The sequence below is a fragment of the Podarcis raffonei genome, chromosome 7 (genome assembly GCF_027172205.1).
Source record: "Podarcis raffonei isolate rPodRaf1 chromosome 7, rPodRaf1.pri, whole genome shotgun sequence".
In the NCBI taxonomy this organism is placed as follows: Eukaryota; Metazoa; Chordata; class Lepidosauria; order Squamata; family Lacertidae; genus Podarcis; species Podarcis raffonei.
The window spans coordinates 50682879-50697918 of NC_070608.1; the positions used below are offsets into that span (position 1 = coordinate 50682879).

General features: G+C 38.9%; 1 protein-coding gene and 1 long non-coding RNA gene across 3 annotated transcripts; one reads left to right on the forward strand and one right to left on the reverse strand.

Moving 5' to 3' along the window:
• The first annotated feature begins 92 nt into the window (after positions 1-92).
• On the forward strand, positions 93-14264 carry RNMT (RNA guanine-7 methyltransferase). Of its 2 annotated transcripts, none has more exons than XM_053396594.1 (12): positions 93-194; positions 1456-1712; positions 1884-2123; positions 3315-3435; positions 4256-4378; positions 6037-6152; positions 6682-6863; positions 7940-8104; positions 8928-9045; positions 10426-10527; positions 12232-12265; positions 13319-14264. In XM_053396594.1, exons 2-12 carry the CDS (start codon positions 1488-1490, stop codon positions 13354-13356), a joined length of 1464 nt encoding a protein of 487 aa, XP_053252569.1. In that variant the 5' UTR covers positions 93-194; positions 1456-1487; the 3' UTR covers positions 13357-14264. The 2 variants fall into 2 exon arrangements, with proteins under 2 accessions (XP_053252569.1, XP_053252570.1); XM_053396595.1 differs by lacking the exon at positions 93-194 and adding an exon at positions 206-304.
• Positions 9039-12107, reverse strand: LOC128417646 (uncharacterized). The gene is made up of 3 exons (XR_008331516.1): positions 11996-12107; positions 11070-11635; positions 9039-9438 (listed from the first exon to the last, which is right to left on the reverse strand). It is a non-coding gene; the product is annotated as an uncharacterized LOC128417646 (long non-coding RNA).
• Positions 14265-15040: the final 776 nt, after the last annotated feature.

Here is a 15040-nt window from a genome sequence, read left to right on the forward strand (position 1 = left end):
TTCCCGGCCAGCCGCATTTCTTGCCGCGTCTTGGTGGAGAGGGAAAGGGAGGCACGCTTGGCACGTATGCCCAAGTAGGCGCGCCCGCCCACTTCTTACGGAGGAGGAGGAGGAAGGCGCGCGTGGATGACCCGGATGCAAAACTGCGCCTCGTTTCCTGAGAGCGGGACGGTAGAAAAACTCAACTTTGGCGGGTGAGGAAGGTGGCTGCGCAGCGGGGCCGCTCGCAGGGTCTGAGGTTCGGGGCGGAGAGGCGTCGGCGGCGTCCTCGTGGCCGGGCAGAGTTAGGCGCGTTGTGCCGGGCGTAAGTTTGGGCCTACGCCGTCGCCGCCTCCTCGCACCGTCTAGTTTTTCTGAGGCCTTATAGGAGAAACGGTCGGTGGTGGGGGAGGGGAAGAGTTGTGGCTATTTGGATAATAATAACGGGCCTCTCTCGCCTCTCCCTTCGGAGTGTGAGAGGCCTCTGGAATCGGGGGCGGGAGGTTTCCACGCCATGGGACCCGCGAAGGGAGCGCCTGTAGCTGTTGGGCCCGACAGCCCTGCGTTGCGGGGCCCGTAGCTTTTGCTGGCGCTCACAATGCGCTCCGGAGCTGCGGTTTCAAATCCTCGGTTCAGAGCGACGTGAAGGGCTGCTTGCTTCTGCTTTGGCCTGGTTCCCAGGAAACTTAGGCAGTCTTCAGTCTGAACGTGATTTTTGCTGGGAGTTATCTCCTTGAGCACAGCGGGCCTTCCCCCCCCTGCCCTTTTCGAGTAGGCGTGCATGGCATTGTTTGGGGTGTGGAGGTGGTCGTTCCCTTTAATGGCAAACTCAACTGAGGGGCGCTCGCGGGATTGTAGACAAAACGGACCACCGAAACAAAAAGAGATGAGCAGCCTCAGGGAACCCCCAAGTTTGCAGGCATACAAAAATTAATAAATAGGAGTTTGTATGGAAGTTATGGTCAACCTCCCCCAGCTGCCCAGTGGTCACAATAATACTAGGTGGGGGACACAGTAATGGAATAGACCATATTGGAAGATAGCAAAATACACAAGAGAGCATAATAATACATATTGCTAAACAGCCTGTTTGCCTTGGCCAAGGGCTTTGTGGGAAGAAGTTTGGATTGCTGAAATAGATGCTTTAAGTACAGTAGATATTTCCATGAACTACTTTAGTTTTCTCATGGAAAATGTAAATGCCACCTTGAGTCTTTGTCTTTCGACAAAGAGGCTCAATACACAAATGATTTTTATATATATAAAAAAAGATTTAAACATCTTGGGATTCAAAATCAAGTTAGGCACAAATGAGCACATTTTAGCATTCCGATTTTAAACATAACAAGAACTCCATTTAACATGCAGTGTAAAACCATGACCACATCCGGTTTATCATGTTAATTATATCAATTATAACAGATTGGGGGTCTGAAGACTTGTCTTACAACAGAAAAAATATAACTCTGTTTACAGATATTTATAACACAATAATATTTATTGGAAGCATGGCTGAGTTACTAGACAGCGGAAAGAAAAAAAGAAAGAAATTTGAAGAAGCTGATAGCGCAACTGCTAAGGACTCAAAGGCTGATTCCTCTATCATAGCAAATGATGGTAAAACTTCTAGTACATGTGATGAAGATAAGGGAGATGGGAGTGCTCTTGATGACAAAAGACTGAAAAAGATGAAATTTGAATCTGAATCTGAAGAGGTTCCTGCAGATAAAATGGTGAGTGTTTCAAACAGCAATTTTGAAGCCTCTTTCTCTTTGAAGCATTTGTGCACTGTAGGCAGAAAATGTCTGTTTAGTTGTAACACACATTGATCAAGGTCATCAACTTTATATACAGATTGAGCTAAGGAATTTTTCTTCCATACCAACATGACTCTCTTTCCACAGGCTAGTGTTACTGACACAGCCAGTTTGGAGGTTCCAGAAGCTGGAAAGAACTTGGTTGAAGAAGCAAAGAGAGATGCTTCCCCAGACCTAGAGATAAAGCCTGCTGTCACGGTGGAAGAAAATAAAGCAGCAATAAATAAAGAATATTGTGACACAACTGAAAAGGGAGATGTGGACAGCAGGAGAGCAAGAAAAAGAAGAGGGGATCCTGATCTTGACCAAAGCCCAACAAAGAAAAGAGTAAGTGTTTCCATAGCAGTTCAGTCTTTATTCTTGAACTATAGCAGCACTAATAGGGGAAAAAAAGCTACTCTTTATTTCCTTAATCCAGGGATGTGTTTCCTTATTCCTCTGGATGTTTTTGGACTACAGTTTCCATAGTCCCTTATTGGCTATGCTTGGGGCTGAAGGGAGTTGGAGTCCAACATCATCTAATGGGTCACAAGCTTCCTACAGACTTCGTCTTTGTTTGCATTCATGTGTCATGACAAAACATAGTCAAATGGCTCCTGCTTGGCTCTTCCTGGTACAAGAAACAAATTGTGACTCCCGACTTAGCATTACATCTGAGCTGACTATCTTATTCTTGCTGTATGGATTGCATGTGAAGCTAAGGTTTGATAGGTTGTAATGCTAAATAAGGAGTCATAATTCTTTGATCACACAGATGGAGAGTAAAGCAGGAGCAATCTTTATGTTCACAATAAATGATTAAATTTGTCTTAATGGCATGCAGACTGAACATACAGATGATCTCCTGTTAAAACTGCTTGCTTGCATGATTGGACTTGCAGTTTCTCTTCTTGGTTCTCCAGCTGGGTATCTACAAGTTCTAAAACAGATTTTGGGAAGGTTCCTCCAACCCTTGGGAGCAGATTTTGGGAGCGCACCCAGCAGGAAGTGGGTGAAAGGAAAAGTTTCACTGCATAGGTCAACTCCTGCTTGTGCTACATTGGATCTCGCCCTATGTGCTGTTTAATCTTAGGAATTTTGTATGAAACAATACTTTTATATGTTTATTCCTAAAAAAAATTCTTTCTGGGTGGGGTAGGAAGCTGGAAAAAGCTGGATAGAGTTCAAGGTAATCTAATTAGTTGCATGAGACATGCTATTATTTTTATAGTACTATTAACTTTCCAAGGTTATTTAAGTTACAGTATTTCTAAGGTTTTTTAAGTACAATAATTTGTTGATCATCTAGTAACGTTCTTATTTACCAAGTGATTTCATTCTAGATTTCTACATCAAAACCAGATACTCTACCTACAAATCAGTGGTGTTGTTTTATGTTTGTATAAAGCTTATTTTTTTGTACTGTTCATAGTGCATAATGTGCTGTTCATAGCACATAATGCTACCACTAAGTAGCAAATGAATGCATATAAAGCTTCATATTTTTCACTTTATCTTTTATTTGATGTTCTTGTGCAGCATACTGAAACTGTAGCAGCACATTATAATAAGCTTGAAGAAGTTGGATTGGAACAGCGTAGTATGAGTCGCATTTTCTATCTTCGGAATTTTAACAACTGGATAAAGAGTGTGCTCATTGGTATGGCTATATATTTTGAAATATATATACTTCTAGTGTATTCATATTTTCAGATGCTACTTTGTTGGGATTGAAGAAAAAGCTACATTAGTAGTACAGTTAGGTATGGTGGGTCAGATCTTGCACTTGATTTTTGAATCCCAAATATGAAACCTAATATCTAAAGCAAAAGAACCATTATAATGTTAACATGTTTACTCTGTACAGTGCTCCTTAATGTAATACTAATTTATTGTTTGAGTGATTTGAGTGAATTCTATGATTGAGTGTTGGACTAGGGCCTGGAGTTTACTGGATGATATTGAGCTAGCCACTTTCTCTAAGCTTAACCTGCCTCACAGTGTTGTTAGGATAAAATGAAGAGAACCTTGAGACGGCGTATGAATCTAGTAATAAATAAAATAATTACACTATATTTAGATATGTATTTCCTACATCTATTGGGGTCTCTGGCTCTCAGTTTTAAGTGCTATGAACTTGTAATTGCAAAATTATTGTGAGCTAAACTACAATATTTTTTCTTTAAGAGATAACAAAAAATAGATGCCAAACCTATACATTTACCTGGGAATAATTTCCAGTGAATTCAGCAGAACTTATTTCTGAATAGGCATGCATAGGATAGTATTGTAAATGCCTTTTCCATGCTTACATTTTAAATTTATCTCAGACAAATGAATTTTCTTTGCTTTTAGTGGAGTGCAACTTTTTGTTTAAGTTACTCATGAGATGGTAAAACTCCCAGAATTACAAAAGGAAATGCACAATAGATGTATTTTTTTATTTATGCTAAAGATTTTATGTGTCTTTTCTTTCCTAGGTGAATTCCTTGAGAGGGTGCGGCAAAGAAGGCAAAGCATTGCAGTTTTAGACTTGGGATGTGGCAAAGGTGGGGACTTGCTAAAATGGAGAAAAGGCAGAATTAGTAGGCTTGTGTGTACAGGTAAGAAGGCAAATTTGATATGGGTTTATTATTCATAAAACTCAATTTTTTAGCAACTAAAAATTCACATTGGAAGCCATGTTTCTTCCGGTATATGGGTACCTCCATAGAAGAGTCCTGCTGCTTGCCTGAACCTACCAGCCTTGCCATGGTAAGGATACATGGACCAGAGACTTCGTGGATTATCTTAAGGGTTTGGCAGTTTCATTTTGTTCTGTATCTTCTTCGCAAGGAACTTGATTTAAACACTGAATCACTTAATATTTGGAAATGCATAAACTGTTATTTCAGTTCCAACTATTTAGCAAAACTGGTCTGCAATGCCATTAGCCAGGCTTTGCCAACCTGTTGCCCTAAGAATATTAGATATGCATTTCCAATTAGGCCTAATCAGCATAGGATGATGGAAATTGTAGTTCAATAGCATATGGAGGGCCACATGTTCAGCATTGATGCCATATACGGTATATGATATATCATATGTCATCTGCTTACGTTGAAAAACTCTGCAATTGTCTTTAATTGTCTTTAATTTAGCTGTTAGCATTCCAGTACTGTATTTTCATAGCAAGTTACAAAAAGTTATACAGAAACAATAACAAACAGAATGTCCCCTCCATCCCTTACCATTTTGCTCTGTCTCTATGCTAGATACACATTCCAGGGCTTGACCTTTGGAAGTTGCTATTTCATTTAATGTGATTGCAGCTTGAATTCTTCATTGTTTTGGCTTGAGCTGCTTGTCCTTTTTAAGTTCAGGTATTTTACAATTATTATATCCTGTGGTATGGCAAGCACTATTTTTAGTAAAAATTCACTCTGCAAATTACTTAATTGAGATGGCTCCTGGGGTTGTCTTCAGATTTAATGTAAAACTTTATCTGTGAAGGCATCTACTCAAATAGCTTGCTGAGAGTTCTTTAATTCTGAAAGACGAGGTTGCAGTGTTAAGAGTGGTTTTCAAGTCTTTTGTTCAGATATGGTTGTTTATTGCTTTCAGGAATACTTTTCTGCAGCTATTCAAAAGTCTAAATTAGGGTTTTCCAAGGCTGTCACCCCTTATATTTGTATTCACTGCCTGCTTAGTATAGCTGACATGATTACTTCCTTTAGCTCACTAACAATAAATGGTAAAAAGCAATCCCAGTATTGACCTAGAGATGGCAGCACAGCCTCCTTTTTGTTTTCCAAAACATGTGTAAATAGTTGTGTTAGGTAAGCATTCTTAAAAAGTTTTTTATGGTCAGAATAAAATTACTGATAGTCCTTTTCTTCACAGCATTAAGAATTCAAATTGAAAGTTGTCATGTTACAAAAAAGTAGTGTACTAAATCATTTTTTTAAAAATTAAAAACTTTTGAGTTAAGCCAAGAATGTGACACAGCTCTAGTTTTAAGAAAAATACACATCTCTTCCTCATGTAAATATTTAATATTAAATTATGAAATCTTTTTGCACATAAGGTGCAAATGCTTTTCTTTGTTTCCTAAGTGTTTTGGTTATGTACAGTGATTTTTTAGCATACCCTATGCAGATCTCTGAGTAGTTGTGATAAGCAGTTGCCAAATAAAATACTTTTAGCCTTCAATTATATACTTGCCTTCTCCTGCTTTACAGCTTTCTGAAGAGTTTTTTGATTATGCGTTTTTTAAAAATAGATATTGCTGATGTTTCCGTACAACAGTGTGAATCGCGGTACTATGATATGAAAAACCGTGGTCGTCAAAATGAGAGAATATTTAGTGCAGAATTTATAACTGCTGACAGCACAAAGGTATAGTTATTCCATGTTTTTTAAAATTAATGGTGGGTGTCTAAAATGTAAATGAAGGGAAAGGTTAGAAAACAAATGTGTAGAAGTAAACCAGCCATTGCCTTATTTTCTACATGATTGCATAGTTAAAAGACGAGGTCTGCATGAAAGTATTACTTCTTTGATAGGGTCACTTTATCAGGAACTCTAAATAAGTTAGTGTAACTATTCTTTTATGTGCTGTAGTGCAGATTTTTGCCTAAAAATAATTTATCTCCAATATTGGTGTTTTCTTTCCAGCAAGAAATATTTTTAGTTTTAGTTTTTAGTTCCTAACATTGGAGATAGGAAAATATAATGGGTTGAGGTGATTTAACTTGCAGGTTGTCAGTTGAAAAGAGCAGAAAAATAATCAGACGACTTTAGGTTTGTGCCTCCTAGATTAAAAAACTGTGTTTTTGTGGTAAGCGTACTGGAACAATGCAATTGTTTTCCCGTCCCAATTTTTTCCTAACAGCAAAAATAAACAATTCTCTTCTGTTTGCCTTAGGAACTTCTCTCCAAAAAGTACAATGACCGAAACATCCACTTTGACATTTGCAGTTGTCAATTTGTGTATCATTATTCTTTTGAGACATATGAACAAGCTGATATGATGCTTAGAAATGCCTGTGAAAGACTTGGCCATGGAGGATATTTTATTGGCACAACTCCAGATAGCTATGAACTTGTGTAAGTATGTATGAATGATGTTTTTTGATAATAATTGGGGGTGGATACTTTTTAGACTTCGTGTAGCATATTTACACATGTAAGCTTGTTGAGGACTCTTGGAAGAACTAATGTTGTATTGATACATTAGAATAGCACAGTCACCCACCTTATACACCTGCAAGTGTTTGTTAGGTCTCTTGTCTGCAGTTTTTCCACACTTTCCATCCCACACCTGCCTCAAAATACAACAGTTAGGACATGAAAAGGAATAAACTTTCTCCATAGATTTTGCCAGACTGTAGCCACAAAGAAAGTCTGGCGTCCTCAAGAAAATTCCAGGCCCTCTCCTTGAATTTCCATCTTTTGTCTGCAATAAGTCTGGAGTTTTTATTCTACTATCTAATAATTCACTTGCCAGCAAATGCAAAGGCCCCTGACTACCTAGTCCAAATATATGCAATTTAGCTAGATGTGCATTCTGGCAGGCAGGGCAGAGTAGTCTGCCATAAATATTGGAAGTACAGTTGTATCTCTGGTTACGTACTTAATTCGTTCTGGAGGTCCGTTCTTAACCTGAAACTGTTCTTAACCTGAAGCATCACTTTAGCTAATGGGGCCTCCTGCTGCTGCGCCGCCGGAGGAGCATGATTTCTGTTCTCATCCTGAAGTAAAGTTCTTAACCCAAGGTACTATTTCTGGGTTAGCGGAGTCTGTAACCTGAAGCGTATGTAACCCAAGGTACCACTGTATTATCATAAGTCAGCTGAAGAAGGCCATCAACCTCACTGGTGCAGTTAAAAGCAAGATTATCTGACTGGCCCAAATATTTGGTTAATCTTTTTTCCAGTTATTTAAATTCATAAAAATGAATCGTGGAGATACATATTACTGAAGTTACATTATATACAGGAAGTTAATATATTGCTCTAAATAGTCCTGGGATAGGATTTTATCATTGTTTTACTGTATCTGACTTCATTAGTGAGGTTAGAGATATGTAAACAGGCCCATACTGTTGTGTTATGTTTCAACAAAAGAGTTAGACGGTTTTGTGGGTTTTTAATTCCATGTCGATTTTTATTATGCTGTCATAGAAAGCGCCTTGAAGCTTCAGAAACAGACTCTTTTGGGAATGAAATATACACAGTGAAGTTTCAGAAGAAAGGAGATTACCCCTTGTTTGGCTGCAAGTATGATTTTAACCTGGAAGGAGTGGTTAATGTGCCAGAGTTCCTGGTCTATTTTCCATTGCTGGTAGAGTAAGTTTTTATGTTTTACCTTTTATTGTGTGTGTGTGTGTGTGTGTGTGTGTGTGAATGAAAAATGGTTGCTAGAGGAGTGCTATGTCAGCTTTTAGCCACTTGAGCTAAAATGTGGTAATTTGGAGGTTGGTCCATCATATCCTAGATATTAGAAGAAAATCTGACATGCCCTCCCTTTTAACCGCTTTCCTTTTTCTTGGCATCTTTTTAAAGCCATGATTCTTGGTTCTACAGGGCCATGGTATCCAGTTTTGTCTTCTATACTGCATAGCTGTTTTGCTTCCTTTCTGTGCCAGGTTCCCTCTTCTCCCCTGCTTATTATTTCCACTATAATGGTTGTTTTCTGGTCTGTGTTTACTAAGGCACACCTGAACCTATTAAAAGTGTATCCATAGCTTGGATACATTGCCACAGTCCACATTGTACTTCAAGGACATGATCTATATAAGTATGCATTGGTGCCAATGCCTAAGCATTTCATAACTAACTTATAATATTGAATATCTAACCCCCTGAGCTGCACTTTCAGGGTGTGGTTGCTGTTATAGTTGGGCATCAGTAGGTGTATGCATGCTGTACTGTGTATGTATATATAATAAATACGTATTTTAAATGTACAGTACCCTTACTAGTTTTTTTTAAAAAAACATGTTCACATTAAGTAGTGGTGAATTTAGATGAGTTGCAATGTTTCTTATGATCTTGTATTGTGACACAGAAGTAGTTTTTGGAAATTTGAATGATGCTTTGATGATCACTCATGATTTGTGTTTTGTGCTAATTAAGCATTTATATTTCTAACAAAATTTATTTTTCCTAGAATGGCCAAGAAGTATGGCATGAAACTAGTCTACAAAAAGACTTTCCGGGAGTTTTACGAAGAAAAGGTTAAGAATGAAGAACATAAAATTCTTTTGCAGCAAATGCTGGCATTGGAGGTTAGTTTTCAAATGCATATAGACAGATTTGTTCTAATTGTCAGCCTTGTCAATTGTTGCATTGCTTTTTGATAAACACTGTGCAGTAATTCTAAGACAAGTTAATTTATATGTTTACTTAGGCTATACTAGTTATCCATCTTACATTGCATTTGAATGGGATTGTGTTAGGTATGCTTTATTTCACGTACCCTGATATCTTGGTGTGTTCTGTCAATGTACAATCAGTGTGCAGACAATTACACTGGAGTTACATTTCTCATTTATTATAAACATGCTCACTTGGAAGTGTCTTTTTGATAATCTGTAGAACATAATTCTAAGTTGATGTACTGTACTTTGAATTCCTCCATTTCAAAACTTTTGGCTCATTGTAGTGCTAATGGCCTACTTCTGCAATAAATAACAATAATTAAATCATGATCATTAGAAATCTAAAGGATCTTGTATTGCTACAAGTGTTGGGCATGTTACTAAGAGATTCTATGATAGCTATCTTCAAATTCAGTGGTACCTCAGTTTTCGAATGTCTTGGAAATCGAACGGTTCAGTTTTTGAACGCCAAAAACCCGGAAGTAAATGCTTCTGTTTTCAAACGCACCTCGGAAGTTGAGCAGCTTCCACTGAGGTACCACTGTATTTTACTCAATTTTCTCTTTAAATTTGCAGACTGCCCTTTGGGCCTTGGTTTTCGAATGTTTCGGAAGTCGAAGGGTCTTCCGAAATGGATTACATTCGAAAACCGAGGTTTCACTGTATCTAAATGGAAGATAGAGAAAGCTTGTTTTCTACTGCTCCAGTGGGTAGGACCAGAACCAATGGATTAAAATTACAAGAAAGAAAATTTCTGACTAAACATTAGGAAGAACACTCTAGTAGAATGAGCTGCCGAGGTTTTTAAACAGATGTTGGATGGCCATCCATCAGTGATTCTTTCGCTGTGAACTAGATGATTTGTATGAATATGTGTCTTACACATCTCAGGCTGTGGTCTGAGGACGCTCCTTTCAGAAGCTAAGCAGGTCTGGATCAGGCCATTGCATGGAGCATGCATAAGAGCACAAGGTGAACCTCTATGAGTTTCATCATACAATAAATCAGAGCTATAAATGTGGAATGCAAGGTGACAGTGTTGGTGACACAGAATACATCTTTCATTGGGTCAACTACTAAATAGTACTTGGGGGCTTACAGTTGGAGCTATTATGACTGGGTATAAATACCTCATTTCTTTGTCATTGTTAGCTCAAGGGCAAAGTAGGCACCAGTACAGACAATTTGTGTCTGAATTTTCATTTGGGCAGGTACACAACAGTATTTTTTAGCTTGCCAACCCTTGGCTATATTTGCAGTAATTCTGTATAATCTGTTTTTTTTCAGAAATACCCTGCTGATGAAAGTTCCAGGCTGGTCTCAAATAAAAAAGAGGACTATGAGCATGCAGAAATGCTTACGAATGGTGGGAAAGCCAAGTTACCCCTTGTAAGTATCAAGTATCCAGTCTCTTGATAAACTAACGGGGAAAATCAGATTTCAGAGAGATTATGAGTTTTTAGAGGACTGGGGGAAATTCAGGGATTATTTGAAAACTGTATGTGAGGAAAATATAACGCTAGTGTGTTTTAAAGAAGCTTTGTGAAAAAACAAGGAATATTGCAAAAATGTAAAAGAGGATGGAAAATGTACTTAAATGGTAATATTATAATTAAGGAATGTGTAGATAAGAGATTAAGTATGGATGATTGTCAGAGGAGTTGAGGGAGGTCGGATAAGCTAAAATAAGTGATGTTCAAAATTGTAACATTGGAGATATTATGAAAAAATTTCAATAAATATTATTAAAAAAAAAAAAAAGTATCCAGTCTCTGGAGCAGATCAGGCTGCTTTGCAGCCCACTGTTTGCCTTCTGTGTCTCAACACTTGGCAAAGCTTATGCATGTTGGGGTGGGTCCATGGAACTGAAAAACTCAGGATAGTGCCCTGAAAATCATTGATGGCCATGTGCTAAGTGGAAAAGAGCATACCTTCCTGATAGCGCCATTGTGAAGCAAGAAGTAGTGACAAATGCTGGCCACCAATGGTGCTGCTGGATTTCTGTTCTTTTGTTTCTGCAGAATTATGAAACTTCTGTTGCCATTCTAATGCGCTTGAGTACTAGTCTCTCTGGGCATTAGAGCAGCTGCAGAGAGGCCTGTGCAGGAACTGTCCTCTCATTGTTGCTTTGAAAGTTTTCAGCCTTGAAAGGAGAAGGAAATGTGCTATATTCCCTTTTGTTTGGCATCTGAACTTTGGCAATTACAGCAGACTTATTTCTGAAGAGATAGTCCATAGTCATAATCTATGGTGCTCAAAATCGTATAGTATCAGCTTTGCAAATTAATCTATAAAAGCTATTAACATATAACTTTACTAGACAGCCTGCCCACCACATACTAATGCAAGTCATTTGCATCTTTAAAATAAAAGAGAAACTGCTTGATTACAAAAACTCATGTGTCTCCTTCCCTGAATGTGCAATCAGACATAGCTAAGTACATAATAAACCCGCCCCTTTACAGTGAGATACTTCAACTCACTGGTTGATCACCTTCTAAATGTGCTAACACAGGGGTGTCAAACTCAAATTCATCGGGGGCCGAATCAGCAGTTTGGTCACCCTCAAAGGGCCGGTTGTATCTGTAGGACTATGGCATGCGCTCAATATAAAAACAAGTGGAGGTTTCCTGAATGCATGTAAAGTGGAGGTTTCCTGTATAGAACGGCCGGCGCCGCTAGAGGGCAGACGTTCTCTGGCTTGTAGGCTGCCGCGCATGCGCTGAAGAGGCGGCTTTCTTGTGTCAAAAAAAAAAAAGCGAGAATAAAAGGTGAAGGCTGGCGGCCGGCGGCGGCTACACGGGCCACATGACGAGGTCTGGCGGGCCGGATTCGGCCCGCGGGCCTTGTGTTTGACACCCGTGTGCTAACAGATCTTTCCCTTTCATTGAGAATACTGAAGTATAGTGGCACATGTTTTGGCTTTCTGAAATCTGAAACTATTATTGATATCTGAAGCATTAAAATATTGCAGCAGGAAGGAACAGTTTGTCCCTGGAGAGAGAGAGAGAGAGAGAGAGAGATTCCTGCTAATTGCTTAAAATGTATACAATAATTTGCTGTCTGTAAATGTGACATTTTCTTTCTTTCAAGGGAACCCTGAGTAAATCTGAATGGGAGGCAACAAGTACGTACTATAACTGATGTTTAAATATTACTATAATAGTTCAGTATTGTATTTTATTCCCCCAAACCTGTTCTATAGCTGTCAGGCTAGTTTGTTTTTAAAATGTAAGAATTTCTCCAGCAGGAACTTTTTATGAGGGTATCTGCTAAGTACAGAGTTTTCAGGAAAAACGGGCGATACATAGCTGCTATGTAAAAATGCCTCTAGATCACAACTTCATTCAGCTCAAGTACATCACAAAGTAAATTTAGTAGCAAAATTGTTAGCTAACCAAGATTTGTTCTTGGCTGTAGAGCTTGTGGTAAGCGAGGCTAGAGTTTAACCACAAGCCCCAGTTCAGATGACATGGTAAGCCAAATGTTGGTTTAGCTGCTATGGGAGCACAAAGGACCAGACAGGTGTTGGAGTGACTACAACTTCCTCTCTGGGAATCTGCAGTTTGGTGATTTGGCTTACCATGGTGTGTGAACCAGGCCAGTATTTTTTCTATTAGGTATAGCCAGACAGCTTTGGTGCTATAATTTTTTTGCTTGCCTTTTGGTTTTGGATGCTCATAATAGCTGTCAGAGCTCTTATAAACAGAGCCGTCCCCTGTGTCTGGCCAAATACCGAACCAAATTGGGTTGACCCAGAATTTGGCTGGATCACGTTTGGGGCAGCCCCAAATCACTCCGAGTTGGATCAGGTCCACCTAAAGTGAAGTGGTCTTGGCAGTAAGGAGAGAGACGGGAGGAGAACTGCAGGCATCCTGCATGTGTCTTCTTTCCCCCTCCCAACTGAATGTTTAATTAGGATTTAAACCCCCGCCCAACCACCTGAATGTGCAAGGCCCTTGCATCAGTTGATAGGCTGGTGGAATGGGTCAGATTGGGAGCAATCCAAAGCCCAGGAGCACCACTGGAACTCTTCAAGGCCCTATCACCAGTGGCCTCAGATTGGCAACCCTTGCTCTAAGCTCTATTAGATGGTTATATGTTGTCAGATTTGGTTGTTTATGAACAGAAATCTTTGAAACAGGAGAAGGTTAATGCTTTCTTTTTCAATTTTTTCCAGGTATATATTTGATTTTTGCCTTTGAAAAGCAGCAGTAAAAGACCACAAAAACACAATTGAAGTGATCTAGCATCCAAAGTGACAGCTATTTTATATTTTTATGTTTAAAAGTGTGCAGGACACAACCAAATTGGGCAAGCTTACCTATGGTTTATGGTTGACTGTCTGTGACAGATGGAATTTTGTTTTGTGTGTCTGTCTATACACACATACACACACAATATGATTTTTTGTTTGGGAGGATGATTGGGTTCTTACTTTTAACAAAGGATACATTTCCTGAAATACTTAGTTTGCGTTCAGTTGCAATGGTTCATTACTGACTGCTTATAAACTTACAGCATGACGGTGATCACAGGATGAAGAAATTATAATGTAGCTTCCATCCAGATGGTAATCCAGCTATTGCCATACTCTTTCAATACCTTGACAAGCCAAGGTAGTAAGGGTCTTGGTAATTTATTGCAGATAGTAAGCTCTACATGCTGTTTAATCTGCCCCCAAGTTTTGAAGTGTTCATCATGCAACAAGTGTTTATTTGAAATCACCTGTTGTTCTGCTTCACAAAGTTGCAGACAAGCAAATTGGTAAATGTCAGCTGAATTCAGAACCACTGCACTCTATGGAAAAATAGCTGCCCCCATTCCAGAGCTATGTAACTGGGTGTCTCCTTTTAGAGGAGAAACCTTTGTCAACCAGTTTAAGTGAATGACGATGTGCTTGCATGCATGTGAGCTCTGTGCATCAGAATGCCAGACATCATTCATTGGTTGGGCTTTTTATCGCCACTCCACAGTGCAGTATTTTCAGTGTTAAATAATTGTGGTTGATGTGTCAGATGGGGAAGTATTTGGAGGAACACGAATTTTGTTGTTTGTGCTCATTGGTGTGTAATTTTTCATAGTATGTGATCAAGATTAAATAGAATTCTGTTCTGTACAAGTGATATGTGTCTGAGTTTTGTTTCCTTATTACATGACTGTTTATGCAGAATGGTCCAAAGAACTGAATGTGCAAGTAGCAAAACAGTCACTAAAATAACCCTTAAGAATTTTTGTCACCAAGAACTTTTGCAAACTAGCTGAGCTTTGGAAAGCAGCATAGAAACACAGTAGAATAAAGTTAATTACATAGGGTGAAATTAAACATTACTGTGAGCCATTTTAGTGAATCTTTGAACAAGAGATCCTTCAAATATTTAGAGGAAGTAAACTGCACATCAGAACTGCTTTGCATGTCATGATTGTCCTTTGTGCATGTTTGTATCTTGCTGTGTGTGACACAATACATAACTCTACATATATATGGTAAAACACATGTTTGTGTTCATCGAACATGAGGGATATGTGTAAGGAATTGTTAATTGAATATTGCCTATAAGATTTAGGCTATATAAACTCATGTCGAGACATATATCCTAAGGAAGCCTAATCAGAGCCCTGCAAAAGCATCCGGTCTTTTCAATGAAAGCAAAAATCTTTTGTTAAACAAGAACATGAAAGACTAAAGGAAATATGGTAGGAAGCACTTTGCAAAGGCAGAAATCAAGAGAGCGTAGAAGGTAACAGACCTCTATCAGATTGAGTGAGGACTGCAAGAAGCAGCCACAGTCCTGTAGATCACAGGAATACGCCTTTTATACCACCTGATTGTTTTAGATATAGATGTTAGGGATTGAACCTGGACAACTCTGTGGCCTCTGAACTTCGATTAAACTTCACT

What these genes read in the sequence shown, in the direction of transcription:
- RNMT (XM_053396594.1), top strand. Translation starts at nt 1,488, where the DNA reads ATGGCTGAGTTACTAGACAGCGGAAAGAAAAAAAGAAAGAAATTTGAA. An exon ending in TAGTAGGCTTGTGTGTACAG is followed by an intron (nt 4,379 to 6,036) that starts GTAAGAAGGCAA and finishes TTTTAAAAATAG; the next exon opens with ATATTGCTGATGTTTCCGTA. An exon ending in CCAGATAGCTATGAACTTGT is followed by an intron (nt 6,864 to 7,939) that starts GTAAGTATGTAT and finishes ATGCTGTCATAG; the next exon opens with AAAGCGCCTTGAAGCTTCAG.